The 24492-nt window shown below is 36.6% G+C and overlaps 4 protein-coding genes and 1 long non-coding RNA gene across 8 annotated transcripts in view; 1 reads left to right on the plus strand and 4 right to left on the minus strand.

The window, feature by feature from the left end:
• Positions 1–2383, minus strand: LOC107628009 (putative disease resistance protein At3g14460). The gene is made up of 2 exons (XM_021117107.1): positions 903–2383; positions 1–698 (listed from the first exon to the last, which is right to left on the minus strand). Exon 1 carries the CDS (start codon positions 2381–2383, stop codon positions 920–922), a length of 1464 nt encoding a protein of 487 aa, XP_020972766.1. The 3' UTR covers positions 1–698; positions 903–919.
• LOC110262381 (putative disease resistance RPP13-like protein 1) overlaps positions 1–24492 on the minus strand; it is a 25683-nt gene continuing 1191 nt past the window's right edge. Inside the window, exons 2-3 of one of the 3 annotated variants that reach the window (XM_021116601.1) lie at positions 18779–22294; positions 1–724 (exon numbers count right to left, since the gene is read on the minus strand). In XM_021116601.1, the coding sequence (XP_020972260.1) occupies positions 18796–22294 (3499 nt within the window). In that variant the 3' untranslated portion in view covers positions 1–724; positions 18779–18795. Of the gene's footprint in view, positions 725–3899; positions 4283–18349; positions 18537–18778; positions 22295–24492 lie in introns of those variants that run through there. The other 2 variants (XM_021116602.1, XM_016329147.2) reach the window with 2 other exon arrangements.
• Positions 5742–7336, minus strand: LOC107628010 (sugar carrier protein C-like). Its single transcript, XM_016330814.2, has one exon. It carries the CDS (start codon positions 7319–7321, stop codon positions 5771–5773), a length of 1551 nt encoding a protein of 516 aa, XP_016186300.1. The 5' UTR covers positions 7322–7336; the 3' UTR covers positions 5742–5770.
• LOC107626293 (putative disease resistance RPP13-like protein 1) lies at positions 9917–15760 on the minus strand. Of its 2 annotated transcripts, XM_021116605.1 has the most exons (6): positions 11925–15760; positions 11527–11621; positions 11158–11323; positions 10822–10882; positions 10617–10739; positions 9917–10518 (listed from the first exon to the last, which is right to left on the minus strand). In XM_021116605.1, exons 1-2 carry the CDS (start codon positions 15168–15170, stop codon positions 11541–11543), a joined length of 3327 nt encoding a protein of 1108 aa, XP_020972264.1. In that variant the 5' UTR covers positions 15171–15760; the 3' UTR covers positions 9917–10518; positions 10617–10739; positions 10822–10882; positions 11158–11323; positions 11527–11540. The 2 variants fall into 2 exon arrangements, with proteins under 2 accessions (XP_020972264.1, XP_020972262.1); XM_021116603.1 differs by having other exon boundaries at positions 11527–15760.
• LOC107626300 overlaps positions 18560–24492 on the plus strand; it is a 13655-nt gene continuing 7722 nt past the window's right edge. Inside the window, exon 1 of the long non-coding RNA XR_001617520.2 lies at positions 18560–18721. This is a non-coding gene — a long non-coding RNA (uncharacterized LOC107626300). The remainder of the gene's footprint in view (positions 18722–24492) is intronic.

The raw sequence follows: 24492 nt of genomic DNA on the forward strand, positions 1-24492 counted from the left end.
TGCTGCAATTAAACCACCATAAGAAGTGATTGCGCATTCTTGTTAACCATATACAAGAACAACTTAAGTTGAAAATATACAACATTTTTCCATCTTATGTTTTTTCCAGCAAAGTAACCCCTCAACCAAGGACTCTCCGGCATAGCCATCAAGGCCTTGGTCAAGGCCCAGCCTCTATTCCCTTTCGGCATTGCCATCAAGGAATAGGACTGTGAACAAAAACATCTATAACTGAATATTCTGTTCATCAAGTACAACTAAGTTAGCCCTTTCCATCTTACACTTAATCACACATTACTTACTGACACGTGTATTAGTCAAAGGAAAGCATAGAGCACAAATTATACACCAGAATCAGTGAGTGAAGAACATTTGTAATTCAAACTCAGATAAAATTGAAATCTCGGTGACCATGAAATCAGGTTTCTTTAAGGCATGCTAACCACTTCCTTGGAAGCAGTTGCAGTAAGACTCCCATTCTCCAGTCTCCAGGAGAGTTTCCATTTGGCATTCTCAATGACCTTGAACTTCCCATTATACCGTATACTTCGCCATGGTAAATTTTATCATCTTATCAATAGAACAAGAGAAAAAGCTGCAGTATCGTAATATCAGCATTCAGCAGAAAAAAATTGGAAAAAATATAGGAGAAAGAAGTGAGGCAATGTGGGTGCTTACTTGTTGGCTCGATGGATATGCTGTATGAGAATGTATAAAGCATCAACTGTGTTGGTAAGGAATGATATAAGACATTAATAAGAATGAAGAGTAAGAATACTGTAATGCAGAAGAAGAATGAAAAACTAGTGAGCCACTTTATATGCAGAGTATTAATCTTAGTGCAAAAAACAAATGTATTTGGGGAAAAACAGAATAATGTTGTGTGAGAGAGAAGCAGTTACCTGTTGAAGTTGTTGGATTACCAAATCCATCTGCTATCAACTTGAATGGCGGGGATGTGGGAGATTTTGGGCCAAAGCTGTGGATCCTTCATCTGACATCGATAGCCCAGCAAAGGGCTTTGAATGATGGTGAGTTTTATTAGAGAGGCAGGCAGCTTTTCTCCCTCGATATTCTCCAGCTTCGGACAGTACTCAATAGATAATTGTTGGAGGGAGGTGAGGTGGGCAAGTCCCTTGCATTCCAACGTCTCCACACTTTTCATGCCATACAGTCTGAGAGACTCAAGGGAGGCAGGCAACCAACCTTCTTTTGGGAGGCAATTCATACTCTCGTCGTATCCACCAAGAATGGTAAGATGAGTAAGCCCATGAAATTGCGAATTCATGAATGCTGCACTGCTCACTAGCTTCTCGCTATAGCTGATCTCAAGAGATCTCAGGCTATGGTGTGGATCGCCTGTTGCTGACAACTCGATCTCTGGGCATTCCAGTAATGTGAGATGCTCTAGCTGAGGTGCTGCCATCCATAGCGTCGACACGGACTTCAAACTCCTACACTCGCAGATATTTAAATAACGGAGAGATGAAAGAGAGCGTGACACCACAATACACTCCATCTTTTCAGACTTTCCGATAAAAACACTCACGAGATTTGGAAAGGCATCCAACAACGAGAAGGATGTAATTGAATCACAGCTGTTATGTATTGATAGTTCCTGCAGCGAGTGATGTTGCCCATCCATTTCGAATTCTAATTCTCTGCATTCCTGAATCGTCAAGCGTTGTAGTGATGGGGGAATAGCACTCACTGGAAACCATATGTGGGAGGAACAATTTGAGATCCATAAAGAAGTGAGGCAAGTCAGTTGCGTGTTGGTAATGGCCTCCACCACGGACCCCACTAGATTCTTTCCTGAAATTGAAAGACTGGTAATCGCAGGAGCCCTTGGAACACAACAACTCAGCTCATCGCACTTGTCAATCTGAAGTGATTGCAAAGATGATAGATGAATGGGCAAATCTCCTCTCAACGACGGACACTTCCTTATCGTAAGCTCCCTAAGTCGAGGAAATGCATTCAACACCATTGAACGCCACTCCTTCCAGCAAGGCATTGACTTAAACAAAAGAGTTTCAAGCTTTTGAAATGGTGGTGTCTTCACACAAGATTCATCGTTCTGGAAAAAGTAAAACTCAGCACCCACAATCCCCACACTTTCAAATTTTGAAATTTCAAGGTGCTTCAAAGAGGGCAATTGTCCAAGTGAAGGAAGCATACAACAATTCCTGCAACCATCCAGCATTATTTTGGTGATGTTGCGGTAGGAAGAATGTCCCAACCAATCTGGAAAGGTTGTACCCCTGTAACCATAGATATATAACTCTTTCAAATTAGTGTGAGGTCGTAACTTGTCAAGTATATCTCTTTCCATCTGGGAATCAACTGTATCAATATCAATGCTAAGTATCATCAATATCATTATCCACTTTTACATTTATTTACTTCTCACCTACCATTCACAGTTTTATATACCAAAAACAAATGTTATATGCATAATGTTGTATCTTATATGTATGATTTTCCTTCTGGTATAAAAAATAATCAATAAACAATGAAGTAAAAAAATATTTATCTTTTATACCATTAAAAAATAGTACAATACAATTTTTCCTTTTTTTTAAAAAAAAAGAACTTCTCTATTCTCATTTTACTAGACAAATATAGTGTTAATTCATGTCACATGCATATGCTCCCTTTTTAATTATAGTTTCAACATAAATCTGTTTTTTAAATAAGACGTTCCATTTCTATTTTGTTAATTATATGTATAAAGATAAAACACAAAAACAATTTATTTACAATGTTGCACTCTTTCTGCACAGAATTTTGTTGTTGCCTGCCTTAGTTTAGATTAGCTTATTGTGTGTCAAAACCAACAATCTTCAAAATATACTGAAAGCTGATTAATCTTTGTTAAGTTGGATTAATCCACTATAGAGAATTTCCAACATATTTTATTTTTTATTTTCTTTTTTGGGATTAATTTAAAATAACAAGAACTGAACTACTTTTACAAATCTCTTCATATAACATTGATCATTTACAGTTTACACTTCACAGCAAATCCCTCCATCCCCAATATAATACAACAACAAATATATACTTTTTTATTGTCTTGTTCTTCAGTGAAGCAATCCTATAATGAAAATTGAGCTGATACAAAAGTTATCAGAATCTGAGATGTTAACTATATTATGCCTCATGCAAGTATTCTTAACCAACCAAGCAACCTAAGAAGCATGGTATCCATAACTGGTGACCTTTTACTCCAACAAACCCTGCTTGAAAAACAGATTCAAGATGGAGGCAGGAAAATCCAAGCAAAACAAGAACAAAACTCCAATAGTCTGTTTTCTTGCTGTTTCCATTTTCTACTTTTATTTTCAGTGTTCTGCATTTCTAGGATTCTGTGGGGAAAAAAATAGAAGATTAAAATAAAAAACAAAGTCTTTAGAATATACGAAAATGTTTTATATTATCCTAATTGTACCTGAAAATAAGCCAGTATCTTATATGATCTCTTAGGAGTAGTTTAGATTTTCTTATATTCCATGAGTTTATACTTGTGTATGACAACAATTCATATCAATTTACACAACTTCATATTACTATCAGCCTGTGTTCTCTCAAACACAATCTCAAAAACGCTAAACTATATATCTTGATTCCATTATCTACTTTAGTATTGTGTACTAAAAGTCTTTGAGAAAAGGTGCAGGCTACATAAGAGAGTGTTTTCTCCATATAAACAGATAAGTCAAACATTAATACATAATAGCACCCATGCTTCTGTCTGCAATTACTTTTACCCACCAATAATGATGCCATTTATTCATCTGCAATTTTCTTTTACCCACCAATTTGTTGCGCAAGTTTAATTGCTTGAAGTTTATACTAATCTTGATGTTAGAGAAAAGAGATATATCTGTATACAGCACCGAATATGCCGCAATTAATAAATAGAATCTAAACCACTTTTAGAAACCAAAAAACATTACTTGCCTTATTTTGAGAGAAATAAGCAATAAATAGTGTCTAGCGATGGTTGTGTCACAAGAACATCTTGAGTATGACAACATCTTTCCATCTTACACTTAATCACACATTACTTACTGACATTCTGACATATGAACTTCTAAAAGAAAAGGAAAGCATAGAGCACAAATAGTGAGTGAAGAACATTTGTAATTCAAACTCAGAACAAATGAGGATCTCAGTGACCAACTGATCATTATATCAGGTTCCTATATTGAGTTTCCTATATGAGCTGTATCCTTCAAGGCTATACCATACACTTGCCCCATGGTAGATTCATCATCTTATCAACAGAACAAGAGAAAAAAAAGCTTTCAGTGTTGTATAAGACTTCAGTGTACAAGTTGTCAGCAGCAAAAGTTACTTGGAAAAAGATACAAGAAATAAATGATGCAATGCGGGTGCAATAACAGAAGTTCTCTTTGTCTGCATAGGAAAACTACATGAGAATGTAAACCATGGATGTAAGGAATGATATGACACACTGACAGCACTAACAGCAGTAAGGAGTTAGAATATACCCCTTTACTTTGATCCACTATGAAAGTTCCCTTTGTCGATACGGGATCAGTTCAGCTGTAGAATCAGCTTTACAAATTCGAGTTACTCTACATAACTGTAAGGATACTCAGATGAAGTTGAAGAGTATTATAAAGGCTACAAGGATTAGACAATTTTTTTCTCAGGCATTAATTGACATTTTCACTATCGGATTTCAGGCCAGACTACTCTTCTTTATAGCTGTCTTCTGGGGATTCTTCCTTGTTTTCACTGCAATATTCTGTTGAGTTTGAATTGATTTCGGGTACATTAATATTGGGTTAAAAGTCCAAGTGTGGTTTAATGTGTACGTTAGTATTATAGGTCCAATACTTCATTTATCAGCCCACATCATGAAGAATCAGAAAAACACCTCCCTAAGCTCTTGGCAAAGATGAATGGCTGTCTGGGGAATCTGATTCTACCATGACATTCATAAAGCCTTATTAAAGAAACAGTTGGGAGGCCATAGAAAATGGCAAAATGCCCCAAAGTTCCGCAAGCACTAAAGGCTATATAGAAGTCGCAAAAATGGCAAAAATAAATACATTTGCAATCTCACAATCACCAAGGAACACCAATTTATAGGAATAAAAAATCTACCACTTTTTTCCCAGTGAGATTGATATTCAAAAGCCTTCGAGACAGTAATATATACTGCCTAGCTAGCAGCTTGTCTCCATACAGTAGCATTGTAGAAATTTGTAAATATATTGAAAGGAAAAGTATAGGTAGACAATTATTAAACTACTTAGCTCATGACAATAATAAAGAAGTCTCGTGACCTACAAATTCAGCCCAACAGAATACATAAATTCAATTACAATTTTAGTTTTTATTATCTTATCTTGTCTTATATTTATCTTATTTTTATTTTCTTTTATCTTTCATAAGACAATGCTTTATATATACTTAGTTTTACCTTCATAGTTTACAATTCAATCAATCAACAATCAATAAAATTTCTTCATCTTTTCTTTTTTTTTTTTTTTAAGGATTTATAAAATTTTCTTAAGATTCATAGAATATCAAAGAATCAATAACAACCAGACAAAAACAAACCTAAACCAATAATAAACAGTAAACCAAAGAAATAAAAAAGATAAGAATATTTATAGAATCCTAAACTTTGAGAATCTGGCGCATCAATAACAACCAGACAAAAACAAACCTAAACCAATAATAAACAGTAAACCAAAGAAATAGAAAAGATAAGAATATTTATGGAATCCTAAACTTGAGAATCTGGCGCAGCAATCTTGTTCTTTTGAGCAGAGGACTTGACGAATTTGTTCCAATAAGGATGATTCTCCCACACAAGAGAAATTTCTTCAATGGGAACACCCTTTGTCTCTGGCAAGAACTTGTAGATAAAGATACTCATAACAATCACAAAGAATGCAAAGAAGATGAAGAGCCCGAACTTCATATGGCACAACATTGAAGTGAAAACTTGGGCAATGGCAAAGGTGAAGATCATATTAACCGAAACGTTGACGCTCTGAGCTGCCGATCGAACTTCAAGCGGGAATATTTCACTGGGTACCAACCATCCTAGTGGACCCCACGACCATGCGAATCCCGCCACGTAGACACATATGAATACCACAACAGTTAGGGCAAACCACTTGGGAAGAACTCCAGGGTTTCCATCTGTTCCAAATTTGCTACCTATTGCAGCTGCGATCACAAGCTGACATATAAACATTTGAGCACCACCTTCGAGAAAAAGCTTTCGTCTGCCAACCTTGTCAACGGTAAAGATGGAAACAAGGGTGGCAAGGGCGTTACAACCTCCGGTAATCATGGCAGACATAAGGGAAGCAGTTCCACCAAAGCCAATAGTTTTGAACAAAACAGGAGCATAGAATGTGATGACATTCATGCCAGTGAGTTGTTGGAAGAAGGGAATGGCTATGGCCATGGTGAGGTGAGGCCTGTACTCACTTTTGAGCAAAGAAGACCAAGGATGCTTGACCTGTTTGGAGGCTTCACTGGCAGCAACAAGATCCTTAAACTCCTCGTCAACATCATTGGTTCCACGAATCTTGATTAGTTCCTCCTTGGCCTTCTCAGCTTGTCCACGCTCGATCAACGAGTTTGGTGAGTCAGGAAGAAACATTGCACCGATGATGATCATTATTGCAGGGACTCCTGCCAAACCTAAGCTATAGCGCCACCCTTCGCCGTTCTCCATCTTGGCAAAAAGGTAGTTCAGAATATTGGCAACAAAAATGCCAATGGTGATTGCCAATTGAAACAACATGTTAAGTGCTCCTCTGTATTTGTATGGAGCAACCTCGGACACGTAGATCGGCACAGACTGATTGGCGCATCCGATTCCAAAACCTAGCAACATGCGGCCAACAATAAGCATCCAAACTTGCTGGGCGAAGCCGTTCAAAGCTGCACCGGCGAGAAAGAGAACACCGCCGGAGATCATGGTGAGGCGCCTACCGAAGGCTCGAGTTACCTTGGATGCAAAGATTGAGGCCACAAGAGCAGCCAAATAGAGAGAGGAAGTGAAGAGTGTGAGCACTTGGCTATCAAATTTACAATATTGGTTATCAGTGGGCTTAATGTTGTGTTCCTTTGCGTACACATCAGGGAAGAATTTCTTTAGAAAAGGATCCATGGAGGTGACTCCACCTGAAATGCCTAAGTCATATCCAAAGATAAGACCTCCAAATGCAGCGGTGACACATGTTATGAAGACTCTGAAAGTGAGTTTTCCGGGATAGTTCTTTTCGGAAGACCCCTTCTCTATGAAACCACCCGCCATTATTGTATTAGCTAACACAAGCGATCATTCAAAACGGAAAATAAAGAAAAAGGAAAGAAAAGATGAAGAAATTTTATTGATCGTTGATTGATTGAATTGAATTGTAAACTATATAAAAGTAAAATTAAGAATATATAGAGCATTGTCCTATGAAAGATAAAAGCAAATAAAGATAAGATAAGAACAACTAAAGATAAGATAAAGATAAGATAAGATAATAAAGACTAAAATTATAATTGAATTTATGTATTCTGTTGGGTTGAATTTGTGGGGCACGAGACTTTTTTTTATATTTATAGTTAAGATTAAGATTATAATGAACGTTTCTTTTTTATAACTTTTTTTTTGGTATAATTGTCTAATTCAATTGTTTATAGAGCTAGCTTTGTTGTTGAAAAATATCGCATATGTCTGTAATGATGATAGAAAATTCACATGACAAAAGGGTGATTCTCTGATCTCTGTTTCGCTATCAATGTTAAGAATAATTTTAATGCAATAATATTATAATTATTTATTCAAATTTATTCCGTTAAATAACTATAACTATGTAAATAAAAATACAGAGGCAAAACAGGATACATACTTACCTGATTCTCTTCTTCCCTACTCTGTTCTGTTCTGGATTCAGAGGCAAAACACAAAAAATCTCATGCATAATCTGCTTTAAGGAAAACATCTAAAAGAATTTCTTTTCTGAAATCAACTTGATTCAACCCCCTTCTCAAGTTCTAGCATTACCGTCACATTCTCATTTCTCAAGAGCTAGCTATACTGAGTACGGAGCGAGCGGCCGATATGTACGGACTAAGTGCATATTTCTTGGCCAGAATCATAAGTGACCTTGCACTAGACTTGATATTACCAGTACTATTTCTCCTTGTTGTTTACTTCTTGGCTGGTTTGAGACTCAATGCTACCCCTTTTTCCTCTGCATTGTGGCGGCTCAGGTATGTATCTGCATTAGAAAAGGAAAAACTTTATTTTTGTCACTATTTTTTACAGTGATTTCGATTTGGTCCTAAAAGCTTTTCTTAGTAGTTCTGTTTATGTGCTTAACATAGAAACCAATATTAGCCTTCATTTCTAAATATGGTTTGTCATGAATTTAGGGACTTGGACTTGCTATTGGAGCAACACTTATGGACATGAAAAGGGCAACAGCTTTGGCTTCAGTAACTGTCATGACTTTCATGCTGGCTGGAGGGTTCTTTGTGCAGGTAAACATATATATCCTTGTTTTTCTCTTTGAACGTGAGCCCTTAATTATTGCCTTGCACTTTGTGGTGTCAAGTTAACAAATTGATCATATGGATTTACTTAAATCAAAACATTTGGTTTTAGTCTCTGCCGTTAGTTTGTCTTTGTTAAAAGCTTTAGTTGGATTTATGTCTGCTATGGTAGTAATTAACAAAAACAGACTAGTGGTATAGTCCAAAACAAAATATTTCGAATTTTTTTAGACCAAAAATTCTATGTATAAATTGAGCAATCTACAAGCAGAAGAAACTAACACTTGATCCTCAATTTTAGCAGAGTTCCCATATTCATTTCTTGGATTTGGTACATGTCTTTCAACTACCACACCTACAAACTGCTGCTGAAGGTGCAATATGAACAACTAACTCCAGTTGTAAATGGGATCAAAATTGACAGTGGTTTGACAGAAGTAGCTGCTCTAATAGCCATGGTTTTCGGCTACCGGTTCTTGGCTTATCTTTCCTTGCGGCGGATGAAGCTTCAATCTGGAGCATGAAATCATTGTTCCAGGCATAACAAGAAGTATCCTGGACAGGAAGAAAGTGCTTCCATTTTGCATGAAGAGTGATATTGGATGAATGCTCAAATTATAAAGAAGACTACATTGATGGGTTACTGTCCAAAATTGTATATTGATTATAAATTAGCATGTACAAAACACCAAATTGCATGCTAGATTTTATAATAGGCACATCAATGTCTTTGTAGTATTCAGACTTTTGTTTTTTGGAAACTGTTTTAAGTCTCTGAAAATGTGTAATTGACTGAAACTTGTGACTAATCTAGTGGAGTTAGGAGTGTTAACTGTTTGTTGCTACACTTAGTCAAAGTTTCAAACCAAAATCATAGCTATGATTTGGTCAGAAGTTTAGGTCCTTTCACAATAAATTTTGATAGAATTTATGTACATGAATTATTTTTGTAATTACTAATTGAGTCTTTTCTCTTTCTTTCTTGCTCCTTTTACATTGATGGATAAAAAGAAGAAACTAATTATATAAAACTCATTGCTATTATCTCTCTGATGTTTAATTGACTGATTTTTTTTAAAATAAAGAATAATATCACTATTTTTCAGTTATACCTTGCAAAAGCAAGCATTTGGTGAGATAATAGATTTACAATATATAGTATATCGTATTAGGTTGTCAATACAATTATGCATCAAATGTCAAGTTTGTTGACTTTGATTATATAATCAGGCCTCATCTATTTACTTATATGTACAATTAAGCCTCATGGTGGTGCCTTGTGGACCAAACTATGACATACTTATTTCCTACTAGTGTTCCAGTGCATAAAAGAGAACAGAGACCATGGCTAAATATGCTGCAATTAAACCACCATAAGAAGTGATTATTCATTCTTGTTAACCATTTACATTACTTGCTTCATTTTGATAGAAATACACAATAAATAGAGTTTACTCATGCTGTGTTACAAGAACAACTTAAGTTGAAAATATACATCTTCCCATCTTTTACATTTTTCCCCCCAGCAAAGTAACCCCTCAACCAAGGTCTCTCCGACATGGCCATCAAGGCCTTGGTGAAGGACCAGCCTCTATCCCTCTTCGGCTTTGCCATCAAAGAATAAGACTGGGGCCTAAAACATCTATTTGAAATTTGAATACTATGTCCAGTATAACTAAGTTAGCCCTTTCCATCTTACACTTAATCACGCATTACTTATTGACATATGAAGTACTCAAACGAAAGGATAGAAAACAAATTATACACCACAATCAGTGAGTGAAGAACATTTGTAATTCAAACTCGGATCAAATGGAGATCTCAGTGACCATAATATCAGGTTTCTTAACCACTTCTTTGACTCCTATTCTCCAGGAGAATTTCCATTTGGCATTCTCAAGGACCTTGAACTTCATAAAGAACTTCCCATTATATCTGATGATGCGCTTCTTTGCTTGTCATCATCTTATTAACAGAACAATAGAAAAAGCTGTCAGTATCATAATATCAGCATTCTATTGGAAAAATATACAAGAAAGAAGTGAGGCAATGCGGGTGCTTACGTGTTCATGACACCACCAAAAATGCCACCCTTGCGTATTTCAATGACTGTACATGATTGCATGAATCAAAAGCAAAAGCAAGTCCTTGACCACAGAAGTTATCTCCTTGGCTCTACAGGAAAGCTATATGAGAATGTAAACCATGCATGTAAGGAATGGAATGACACAGTAAGAGCAATAACAGCAGTGATGAGTTAGAATATACCTTTACTTTGAATCTTTGATCCAGTAAGAAAGTTCTTTTTGTGGAGACTGGACGAGCTTAGCTGTAAATTCATGTAAATTTTGTTTTAAATAAATCAATGATCTTGCGTGAACTTTCCTTGGGTGGAAAATCATCATTAGAGGCTGAAAAAAATAGCTTACTTCAACCAATATAAAAGATTTAAAGCCTTTGCAATTACTACTAGTGTCATTTTCTTTTTGAAGAATCCGTCAACAATAAAACAAAAGAAAAGAGAACAAAATATTAAATTAAAATAATATATGATACTTCGCTGCATAGTTCATGGCATGCAACATATGAAGCACTGGAAGATACCTCCGACCACATTGTAGCTGAATATTCAAAAGGAATTTCCGAATCAAGCTTGGAAGAAGCACCCAATGTCATCATCTCCCAACTCCATGCAATGATTGAATAGTCTTGATGCATCAAAAGCAAAACTTTAACTGCAGACCTTTATCTTGTTGGGTCCATGGATAAGCTGTATGAGAATGCATAAAACGTTAGCTGTGTTGGTGATGAATGATACAAGACATTAATAAGAATGAAGAGTATGAATATTGTAACGCAGACGAAGAATGGAAAACTAGTGAATCACTTTATATACAGCGTATAAATCTTAGTGCAAAAAGCAAATGTATTTGGGCAATAGAGAACAACGTGGTGAGAGAGATAAACAGTTACCTGTTGAAGTTGGATTACCAAATCCATCTGTAATCAACTTGAATGGCAGGGATGTGGGAAACTTTGGGCCAAAGCTGTGGGTCCTTCATCTCGCACTGTTTAGCCAACAAAGGACTTTCATTTATGAAGAGTTGTATTAGAGAGACAGGCAGCTTTTCTCCGTCAATGTTCTCCAACTTGGGACATTCAGCAATAGTCAATTTTTGGAGGGAGGTGAGGTGTGCAAGTCCCTTGCATTCCAACGTCTCCACACTTTTCATGCTTAGCAGTGTGAGAGACTCAAGGGAGGCAGGCAACCAACCTTCCTTTGTGAGGCACTTCACACTCTCACATTCACCCCAAATACAAAGACTAGTAAGCCCGTGAAATTGAGAATTCACGAATAATGCACTACTCACTAGTTTCTCGCTGTAGCTGAACTCAAGAGATCTGAGGCTACGGTTTGGATCCCCTGTTGCTGACAACTCGATCTCTGGGCATTCCCGTAGTGTGAGATGCTCTAGCTGAGGTGCTGCCATCCATAGCGTTGACACGGACTTCAAACTCCTACACTCAATGATATTTAAATCACGGAGAGATGAAAGAGAGCGTGACACCACAATACACTCCATCTTTTCACACTTGCTGATATAAACACGCACGAGATTTGGAAAGGCATCCAACAACGAGAAGGATGTAAGTGAATCACAGCTGCTCTCTATTGATAGTATCTGCAGCGAGTGATGTTGCCCATCCATTTCAAATTCTAATTCTCTGCAATCCTGAATCGTCAGCTTTTGTAGTGATGCGGGAATAGCACTCACAGGAAACCATATGTGGGAGGAATAACCTGAGATGCGCAAAGACGTCAGGCAACTCAGTTGCATGTGCGTTATGGCCTCTACCCCCGACTCCACTAGATGCTTTCCTGAAATTGAAAGATTCGTAATCGAAGGAGCCCTTGGAACACAACAACTCAGCTGCTTGCAATTAAAAATCTGAAGTGATTGCAAAGATGGTAGTTGACTGGGCAAATCTCCTCTCAACATCGGACACCTAATTATGGTAAGCTCCCTAAGTCTCGGGAATGCATTGAACTCCAATGAACGCCACTCCTTCCAGCAAGGCATTGAATAAAACGAAAGAGTTTCAAGCATTGGGAATGGTGGTGTCTCCAAACAAGATTCACCATTCTGGTTAAAGTATAACTCAGCACCCACACTTTCTAGACTTTCAAAATCTGAAATTGATAGGTGCTTCAACGAGGGCATTTGTCCAAGTGAAGGAAGCATACAACAATTCCGACAACCACCCAAAGAGAAATCACCCAGTGTTATTTCGGTGATGCTGTAATAGGAAGAATGTCCCACCCAATCTGGAAATGTTGTACCCCTGTAACCATAGATATATAACTCTTTCAAATTAGTGTGAGGTCGTAACTTGTCAAGTATATCTCTTTCTATTTGAGAATCAGCTGTGTTCTCATCTTTATCTGATGACCACCTCAAGATCAAAGAGCTAATGCCATCCTTATCAGACATTCTTGCCATCGAAGCTTCACTGCTGTTCACCACATTCTCCAATTTGGCAATGGAAATTGATAGCTGTAGATTTGCAAGTGCTCCCAATTCTGTGATCTTGTTCTCTTCACGCTTCCCCACAACATAGTCGCTTAAAAACTGCAAATTTTTCAACTTGCTCATGCTCTTCGGCATCTCATGCAAAGGAGTATCTCTAACATCAAGATGGCGCAAATTTATAAGGTCTTTCATGCCAACAGGTAGCATTTTCAGATTACTACAGGAATACAACTTCAAGGTCTGCAAATTGTATAGGTTACCCAATGACTCTGGCAATGCCACAATGTCCGTCCAAGAGAGATCCAAGTAACGCAGATGAATCAACTCACCTATTGAATCAGGTACTAACTCAAGAGGAAAGCTATTGAACGACAAGGCTCTCAGGTACTTTAAATGTGACAACAAGATACAAGGTGCGTTTTCCATGTTAAATGGGATCCATGACTTCAAATTGAATTCAAGAAATGTCCTTGTATGTTTTATTCTGTCACAAACTCCCAACAGTTTTGAGATTGGATAATTGCCTTTAGCATTGTGGGACAAATGACGAGTTTTAGTATCAACCTCAACTGCATTCTCAAGCTCTTCCGCTCTAAAATAGAATTCTCCAGCAAACATCATTGCCAAATCATGCACAAGATCATGCATCACAAATTTATTTTCCCAAGTACTATGAGGTTGCAAAAATGATCTCGCAATTAATTCATCAAAATATTTATCACCAACTTCTTCTGGAGTCTTTTTCCCAACTGGTTGTAAAAAATTCTGAGCCATCCATAACAAGATCAATTCATCTTTATCAAATTCATAATCCTTCGGATACAACGAACAATAAACAAAACAATCTTTCAGACATGAAGGAAGATAGTAGTAACTAATTCTTAATGCTGGAATGAGTTCGCTCTCATCTTCGGACAATTCCCATATCTCACTCTTCAATATACGATTCCAATGCTCGACATCAGAATTTCCATGCAATAAGCCTCCTAGTGCTTGAGCTGCCAAGGGCAAGCCACGACACTTCTTTACAATATCTCTGCCGATCTTTTCCAAAATTGGATTCTCCATAGAGTAAGTGGAAAGACGTGCATGTTTTGAGAATATTAACCAGCAATCTTCATCCGACAATAAACTTAGTTCACGAGACGAAATAGTCTGTGCCGCAGAAGCCACCTTTGTACTTCTAGTAGTTATGAGAATTTTGCTCCCCTTAACCCCATTCTGAAAAGGTTTTAGAAGCCTATTCCAACTACCATAATTTCCTTCCCATGCATCGTCCAAAACAACAAAGAATTTCCCTTTGGATAAACTCTTTTTTAACTCATGTTGAAGTAAATTCAAATCATTCAACTTACAAGGACTCTCCGTTATTGCCTCAACTATAGTCTTGGTGACCTTAATAACATCAAATTCTTCAGACACACAAACCCAACATCGAAAGACGAAATTCTCCTTCACTTTATCGTCATTGTAAATCAATTGGGCCAAAGTAGTCTTTCCTATTCCTCCCATGCCCACAATGGAAATCACAGATATATCACCATCACCAGTGTCATCAATATCCAACAACAACTTCACTATGGCCTCCTTGTCTTCTTCCCTGCCATATATGTTGGATCTTTCAACTAGAGATGTTGTGATCCTCCATGACATGTTCTCCTTAGGAATCTCTCTAAGACCAAGAGTGTCTTTTTGCTTCACAATAGACTCTATCCTATCAATTATTTCCTCCGTCCTGTTTGCTATCTCCCTATCTTGCAAATTGAGAAAACGAGAGAAGAAGGTACCTGGATCCTTCTGAGTGGCAGCTTTGGTGAAGACTTCATCCAGCAAGTCATCAGCAACATACATAGCATCTTTGAGACTATCGAGCCAGTCCTTGACAGCTCTCTCCTTGATCTGCTTCTGCTCAGCATCATTAAGAAAGGCTTGAACAGCATAAAGATTGGTCTTCAACCTTTCAAGCAGATTCTGGGTAAGCTTCTTCCCTTTGATCCAGTTGGCAAATTCAGGTGAGGACATCCTGTCAAAAACAACATTAAAAATGGAAGACAGAACAGCTCCACCTACAAGTGTTGCAGCCATGTTTCTCAAGATCAAGTGATAAGATCTGAGGAAACTGAGAAAGGCAAAAGGAAATGGATGTAATTTGCTGTAAACTCGGTTAATCTCAAAAGGAGTAAGGAAACTGTTGCAGGTAGGCAGTGAATTGACTTGAAATGTTTATAGTTATTGGTCTTCGGGACAAGTTCAGATGATGCTTCTTGCTTTCATGAAATGTATGGTCCACTGCATCTAATAGCCAATAGGGTGATATTTGCTTCAATTATTAAGTAGATAATTTTGTTTGTGGCCTTGTCTGTTCTGTTTTGGTTTTATTCACTCTGGCCAAGACTTTTCGAAACAAGTAATGGAATTTTTTAACAACTTCACCCACCAATAATTGTGGCCATCTATTCATCTCACACTTCAAAAATAAATAAATAAATAGTGCAATGCAACTTTGATTGCTTGAAGTTTATACTTTATACTAAACTAAGTTGAGGCAGTTAAATAGTTTGTCGAAATTTATGTTATTTGATCCTATTAATGCATCAAAATGTTAATCATATTGTCCCATCAGGTGGTCTCTTTCTTTCAACAGCTTGTGTTATTTTCAATAATATTATCCACATAAATTTAATTATTACACTGAAATCTGATTGACCTTGATTAAGTTGGGTTAATCCACTATAGAGGTAAGCTCTTCCAACATTAGTGTCTCGAATTTTTTTAGACCAAAAATTCTAATTTCTATGTATAAATTGAGCAAGCTACTAGCAGAAGAAACTAACACTTGATCCTGAATTTCGGCAGAGTTCCCATATTCATTTCTTGGATTCGGTACATGTCTTTCAACTACCACACCTAGAAACTGCTGCTAAGGGTGCAATATGAACACCTAACTCCTGTTGTAAATGGGATAAAAATTGACAGTGGTTTGACAGAGGTAGCTGCTCTGATTGCCATGGTTTTTGGCTACCGTTTCTTGGTGTATCTTTCGTTGCGGCGCATGAAGCTTCAATCCGGAGCATGAGATCATTGATCCAAGCATAACAAGCAGTAGTCTGGATTGAAAGAAAGTGCTTCCATTTTTCGTGAACATTGGATGAATGCTCAAATTATAAAGAGGACTACGTCGATGTGTTACTGTCCAAACTTAAACTTGTATACAAGGACACAGTAATATGTTGATTGAGGCAATAAATTTTTAGTGTACCTACAATAGGGTAAAATTGAAATTATAATCAGTTAATAATTAATTTAATTAATTCTTAATCATTTTTAATTTTAAATTTTAAAAAAATAAGGATTTGGTTACGGAAAAGTTACGTATTTTTCCATTTTTACACGTGCGAAGAATGTTCTACAGTTTCTTTCTCTCCGGCAGTCTCTTTCAATCTCTCCGCAGTCCACACTGAAGCCGCAAAGATCACCACCATACGCCGCCCAGTTTTCCGGGAACGTCCGACGAAGACACCCTTTTTGCGCACGTTGCATCTGTCATGCAGCCTACCAACGCGGCGGTCGTGGGAATGGTGTCACGTGTACGATGATTTGAAATTTGGTGGGTTGCCTCCGGTGGATGTGGTGTATCAGATTGAAGATATTAAGAAGGCCAGTGCTTCGTTTCATGGTGTTGTGTATATTTTCGGCCAACTTGACTTTTTTGTTATTTTGTTTGATTCAATTTAAATATATACAATGAACAAGTTTCTAATGCAATGATAGATGAGGGTGGGATAGCAGCCGGTTTTGGGAGACGAGAGTATTTGGGTAAATTTCTTTGGTAAATTAAGGTTGAGATGATTAATTTTTTGAAATAATTGTTTGAGTTTTTTTTTTTTGTATTGGGCCAAATTCAAAATTCATTGTACTTCAAGATTTTTCATTATCTTCCTAGCAGAGTTCATTTAATTAATCACATTCGAGTCATAAATCATAATAAGTAGACTTTGCTTCTCCTGTTTTTGGTGGTAGAATATAGATATTTGTATCATAAAAAAATCGATATCTATTTCTTATATAATAAATTTAAGGGTAAAGTATGTTTGTCTTTGTTAAAAGCTTTAGTTGGATTTAAGTCTGCTATGTTAGTAATTAACAAAAACAAACTAATGGTATAGTCCAAAACCAAATGTTTCGAATTTTTTTAGACCAAAAATTCTAATTTCTATCTATAAATTGATCAAACTACTAGCAGAAGAAACTAACACTTGATCCTAAATTTTAGCAGAGTTCCCATATTCATTTCTTGGATTTGGTACGTGTCTTTCAACTACCTCACCTACTAACTGCTGCTATCAAAATTGACGGTGGTTTGACAGAGGTAGCTGCTCTGATAGCCATGGTTTTCGGCTACCATTTCTTGGCATATCTTTCGATGTGGCACATGAAGCTTCAATCCGGAGCATGATATCATTGATCCAAGCATAACAAGCAGTAGCCTAGATTGAAAGAAAGTGCTTCCATTTTTCGTGAAGAGTGATATTGGATGAATGCTCAAATTATAAAGAAGACTACATTGATGTGTTACTGTCCAAACTTGTATAAGGACACAGTAATTATGTTGATCGGAGTCCGAATGAGCATGATTAAAGTTTGGTTAATCACATTCGCTTAATTCACATTTGAGTCTTATAATGCCATGTCAGTAGTTTTAAATAGATGATAATAGATAGTAACCAACCAACCATTCTTTCATAATTATTCAATTGAAACATAAAATACAGATTAAATGCAGTAAATATGTGTGCATTAAAAGTGTCATAATAATAATAATCATAAAAGTTTTCATCAGTTATCAATAATTTTATCTAATTATACATATTTTATAAACTCTTACATTATTACTATTATTTGGCTTAATTATATCTTCAAGTCTCTTATAGTTATTTCAATATGCTATTCATTATTGCTTTGTAAATTTGTATTTTATTCTATCTACCAAATAATCAAACACAAAACTATTAATAAAAAATAGGTAAAAAAAAATTACATATAACCTTTTCCTATAATTATGCCAAAAAATATGATTTGCAAATTCTAGAAAAAAATTCTTATTCAAAAAATAAATATTGTTTATTTAAATAAAGTTCCTATTTTTTTTAAAAAATAGTAATTTTTTCAGACGAATATCACATATCAATCAAGAAACTACAAAAGAAAAAATATAAAAAAATCCAAGAAATATCTTAAAATGAAAAACTTATATACAAAGGTGAAATAAAAATGATAGTACAAAACTCAAACAAGTTAATATTTTAGAAAGATCCATCTCTATAAAAACATACAAGAGGAAGAACAAACAAACAACTTCAATAGGAAGAATACTGCAATGAGTGAATAGTCTTGATGCATCAAAAGCAAAACTTTAGGTGCAGACTTTATCTTCTTGGCTCCATGGATAAGCTGTATGAGAATGTACAAAATGTTAGCTGTGTTGGTAAGGAATGATATAAGACAATAACAAGAACGTAGAGTAAGAACGTTGTAAAGAAGATGAAGAATAAAAAACTAGTGAGTCACTTTATATGCAGAGTATAAATGTTAGTGCAGAAAACAAATGTATTTGGGGAAATACAGAATAACGTTGTGTGTGTGTGTGTGTGTGTGAGAGAGAGAGAGAGAGAGAGAGAGAGAGAGAGAGTTACCTGTTGAAGTTGTTGGATTACCAAATCCATCTGTCATCAACTTGAATGGTGGGGATGTGGGAGATTTTGGGCCAAAGCTGTGGGTCCTTCATCTCGCACCGTTTACCCAGCAAAGGGCTATCACTGATGCAGAGTTGTTTTAGAGAGGTAGGCAGCTTTTCACCCTCCATATTCTCCAACTTGGGACAACGAAAAATACATAATTCATGGAGGGAGGTGAGGTGGGCAAGTCCCTTGCATTCCAACGTCTCCACACTTTGAATGCGATCCAGTGTGAGAGACTGAAGGGAGGCAGGCAACCAACCTTCCTTTGGGAGGGACTTCACACTCTCACATTCACCCGCAATACGAAGACTAGTTAGCCCGTGAAATTGGGAATTCATGAATGCTGCAGTGCTCACTAGTTTCTCGCAGTAGCTGATTCCAAGAAATCTGAGGCTACGGTGTGGAACCCCTGGAGCAAACAAATCGACCCTGGGGCAACCCACTAGTGAGAGACACTCTAGCTGAGGTGCTGCAATCCATATCGTCGACACGGATTTCATACTCCCACAATGCTTGATCCATAGATATCGGAGAGACGAGAGAGAGCGTGACACCACAATACACTCCATCTTTTCACATTTCTTGATTTGAACATGCACGAGATTTGGAAAGGAATCCAACAACGAGAAGGATGCAACTGAATCACAACTGCTACGTATGCGTAGTTCCTTAAGTGAGTGGTGTTGGCCATCCATTTGGAATTCTAATTCTCTACAACCCTGAATCATCAAGTCTCGTAGTGATGGAGGGATAGCACTCACAGGAAACCATATGTGGGAGGAACAATCTGAGATGCGTAAAGAAGTGAGGCAAGTCAGTTGCGTGTTCGTAATGGCCTCCACCACGGACCCCACTGGATGCTTTCCTGAAATTGAAAGAGTGGAAATCGCAGGAGCCTCAATCTCAAGTGATTCCAAAGAAGGTAGGTGATTCGGCAAATCTCCTCTCAACATCGGACACTTCCATATGGTAAGCTCCCTAAGTCGAGGAAATGCATTCAACTCCATTGAACGCCACTCCTTCCAGCAAGGCATTGATGAAAACCAAAGAGTTTCAAGCTTTGGAAATGGAGTCTCCAAACAAAATTCATCGTTCTGGTAAAAGTAAAACTCAGCACCCACAATTTCCACACTTTCAAAATTTAAAATTGTTAGGTGCTTCAAAGAGGGCAATTGTCCAAGTGAAGGAAGCATACAACAATTCCTGCAACCATACAGTGTTATTGTGGTGATGTTGCAGTAGGAAGAATGTCCCAACCAATCTGGAAAGGTTGTACCCCTATAACCCCGGATTTCTAGTTCTTTCAAATTACAATGAGGTTTTAACTTGTCGAGTATATCTCTTTCTATTTGGGAATCAACTTCATTCTCATCTTCATCTGGCGACCAACTCAACTCCAAAGACCTAATGCCATCCTTGTTAGACATTCTTGCCATCGAAGCTTCACTGCTGTTCACCACATTCTCCAATTTGGCAATGGAAATTGATTGCTGTAGATTTGCAAGTGCTCCCAATTCTGTGATATTGTTTTCTTCACGCTTCCCAACAACATAGTCGCTTAAAAACTGCAAATTTTTCAACTTGCTCATACCTTTCGGCATCTCTTGCAACCGATCAGTCCCTCTAATATCAAGATGCCGCAAATTTACAAGGTCTTCCATGCCAACAGGTAGCATTGTCAGTTGCATACAGAAACGCAACTTCAAGGTCTGCAAGTTGTACAGGTTACCCAATGACTCCGGCAATGTCACAATGTCGGTCCAAGAGAGATCCAAGTAACGCAAATGAATCAACTCACCTATTGAACCAGGGACTGACTCAAGAGGAAAGCGTTTCAACGACAAAGCTCTAAGGTACTTCAACCGTGACAACAAGATATAAGGTGTGTTTTCCATGTTAAATGGGATCCATGGCCACAAATTGATTGCAAGAAATGTCCTTGTATGTTTTATTCTGTCACAAACCCCCAACAGTTTTGAGATTGGATAATTGCCTTTAGCATTATGGGACAAATGACGCGTTTTAATATCAACCTCAACTGCATTCTGAAGCTCTTCCGCTCTAAAATAGAATTCTCCCGCAAACATCATTGCCAAATCATGCACAAGATCATGCATCACAAAATTATTTTCCTCAGTACTATGAGGTTGCAATAATGATCTCGCAACTAATTCATCGAAATATTCATCACCAACTTCTTCTGGGGTCTTTTTCCCAACTGGTTGTAAAAAATTCTGAGCCATCCATAACAAGATGAGCTCATCTTTATCAAATTTATAATCCTTCGGATACAATGAGCAATAAACAAAGCACTCCTTCAGACATGAAGGAAGATAGTAATAACTGATTCTTAATGCTGGAATGAGTTCGCTTTTGTCTTCAGAAAATTCCCAAATCTCGCTCTTCAATATACGATTCCAATCCTCGACATCAGAATTTCCGCGCAACAAGCCTCCTAGTGCTTGAGCTGCCAAGGGCAAGCCATGACACTTCTTTACAATATCTCTGCCAAGCTTTTCCAAAGTTGGATTCTCCATAGAGTAAGTGGAAAGACGTGCATGTTTTGAAAATATTAACCAGCAATCTTCATCTGACAATAAGCTTAGTTCATAAGACGAAATAGTCTGTGCCGCAGAAGCCACCTTTGTACTTCTAGTAGTTATGAGAATTTTGCTCCCCTTAACCCCATTCTGAAAAGGTTTTAGAAGCCTATTCCAGCTACCATAGTTTTCATTCCATGCATCGTCCAAAACCACAAAGAACTTTCGTTTGGATAATCTTTCCTTTAACTCATGTTGAAGTAAATTCAAATCATTCAAGTTACAAGAACTTGAAGTTATTGCCTCAATTATAGTCTTGGTGACCTTAATAACATCAAACTCTTCGGACACACAAACCCAACCCTGAACATCAAAGTTCTTCTGCACTTTATTGTCATTGTAAACCAATTGGGCCAAAGTAGTCTTTCCTATTCCGCCCATGCCCACAATGGGAATCACAGATATATCATCATCCAACAACAATTTCACTATGGCCTCCTTGTCTTTTTCCCTTCCATATATATTAGATCTTTCAACTAGAGATGTTGTGATCCTCCATGACATGTTCTCCTTAGGAATCTCTCTAAGACCAAGAGTGTCTTTTTGCTTCACAATAGACTCTATCCTCTCAATTATTTCTTCCATCCTGTTTGCTATCTCCCTATCTTGCAAATTGAAAAAACGAGAGAAGGTACCTGGATCCTTCTGAGTGGCAGCTTTGGTGAAGACTTCATCAAGCAAGTCATCAGCAACATACATAGCATCTTTGAGACTATCGAGCCAGTCCTTGACAGCTCTCTCCTTGATCTGCTTCTGCTCAGCATCACTGAGAAAGGCTTGAACAGCATAAAGAGTAGTCTTCAACCTTTCAAGCAGTTTCTGGGTAAGCTTCTTCCCTTTGATCCAATTGGCAACTTCAGGTGAGGACATCCTGTCAAAAACAACATTAAAAATGGAAGACAGAACAGCTCCACCCACAAGTGCTGCAGCCATGATCTCAAGTTCAAGTGATAAGACGAGGAAAAAAAAAAAAGAAACTGAGAAAGGCAAAAGGAAATGGGTTTAGTTTGCAATAAACTCGGTCAATGTCAACAAGAGTAAGGAAACATTTGCAGGTCGTTAGTGAAGTATATTGTGGTATGCTGATATTAACCTAAAGATCATTGATCTTCAAGGCAAGTGGTTATAAAATAATTCATAGAAATTTCCCTCTTGTTGGACAAAGATATTGCCGATGATTATTTTTTAATATAAGAGCTTGACTTCACCTACTCCGAAGACACAATGTTCCAAGTCCACTACTATATCTTAATCTAATCTAATTTTATTCTGAGAGGGTGTTTCCTTCTCATTTCTTTCTATTTTTCAGTACTCTATCCAAGAAAAACGAGCAGTGGAAACTTTTGAACAACTTTACTCACCAATAAGTGTGCCCATTTATCTATCTTGGACCTTTATTTAAACAGTGCAATGCAAGTTTAATTGCTTAAGTTTATACTAAACTTGATGTTAGATAAAAGAGATATATCTGTGTCAGTAACAAGTTGAGACAGTTAATAGTGTGTTGCAATTTATGTTATTTGATACCAGTAAATTGGCAGCAAATTTATATGCATTTTTTTTTATCATTAGGAAATCTTTCACTCTTCAATCTTCATTCTTTCAACTTCCTTAGTTTCTCATAATTCTTTAGTTCTACTTCTTGCTAATTTATCTCAAAATTGCCTCTTATTATTAAATTTAACCCTTTTTTTAATAGTAGAGAAAAAACACCAATGACATGAAGGTCAAGCTAGGACAAAAGATATGAAACAATGCAAGTACTGTTAAGTATGTCAGACAAAGTAAAAAAGAGTATTCAAATATAGTGCTTACTCATGTTGTGTCTCATGAACAAAAAATGTTGACATTCATGCCTAACAAAATAAAAAGGAATGACTATAAAGTATAAATAATAAAGTGACTTGGAAGAGGAAAATGTACAAGTGCCTTGGTGAACTGGCAAACTATAATATGAAATAGAGGATGAAATCTAGGGTATGATGCATTTTTCAGAGCTACTTATTTTCTTAATGATTCTTTGTCTGTTTTCGATAAAATAAAACAATTCAACGAATTTTTATTATTGGAAAGAAGAATATATGAGGTAGGCTGATATCTTATTAAACATAAAAACTTGACTTCACCTACTCCCATAAAAAATGGTCCATATCCAATAGGATGCTTCTGCAGGAAGTTTTTCTTCACATTTCCTTCGGTTTTTTTTATGCTCAGTTTAAAGATTTCGAAAATAAGTGTTGGAAACTTCCATCAATGTTAACCACCAATAGTTGTTCCCATTTTATTCATCTGTGCACTAAACTTGATCTTAGAGATATCTCTGCTTGTTAGTTACTCTTCTATCTTGCATGTTGCATACTGATGTTGCAAAATTAAAGAGTTAAAACTGAAACTTAGATGTTTTTTAGTATTTTTAAAACTTGTCATGATAAACTTGATTTTGATTTTAAATCATACAATGAAATTTACACTCCATTCTGTTAACTCTTCTTTAGTTTCCAACACCTTAATCTTCATCAAGAAAATAAGATATTTACTCACACCATTTGTCACGGTCCAAAATGAACCATGACTGGCGCTGAAGAAAATAGTCCCCTAACAAGCCTAACAGATTCGAATATAAGATAAATAAGGCTACAAATATTTTTTTGATAAATTTACACTTTCTAGAATGAATAATTACATATTTTTAATAAAAAATAAAATAAGTAAATATGGATGGATCCTGCCTGTGACATATGGAGCAGATGACGTCTAATAAGTAATAACTCAACAAAGAATAGATACCCATTGCAGATCATTACTCTTGAATAGAAAGGCTCACATAATCAAATATTTATTCCTGAAAAATATTTTTAAAAATACAGGATGAGTTTTGCAACTCAGTGACTAGACAATACATTTAAAATCGACATGAGAACATATAAACATTATCATAAAAATAATTTTATTTAGAAAATAATAATTTATATAAATAAGTGAATCGATAAGGGAGTTCTCATACAGAAATCAAATCAAATAGTCTACACTTGGGCGGCTCCACCTCTAAGGGTAGCCTTTTCCTCTCGT

Source organism: Arachis ipaensis, chromosome B02 (assembly GCF_000816755.2).
Source record: "Arachis ipaensis cultivar K30076 chromosome B02, Araip1.1, whole genome shotgun sequence".
In the NCBI taxonomy this organism is placed as follows: domain Eukaryota; kingdom Viridiplantae; phylum Streptophyta; class Magnoliopsida; order Fabales; family Fabaceae; genus Arachis; species Arachis ipaensis.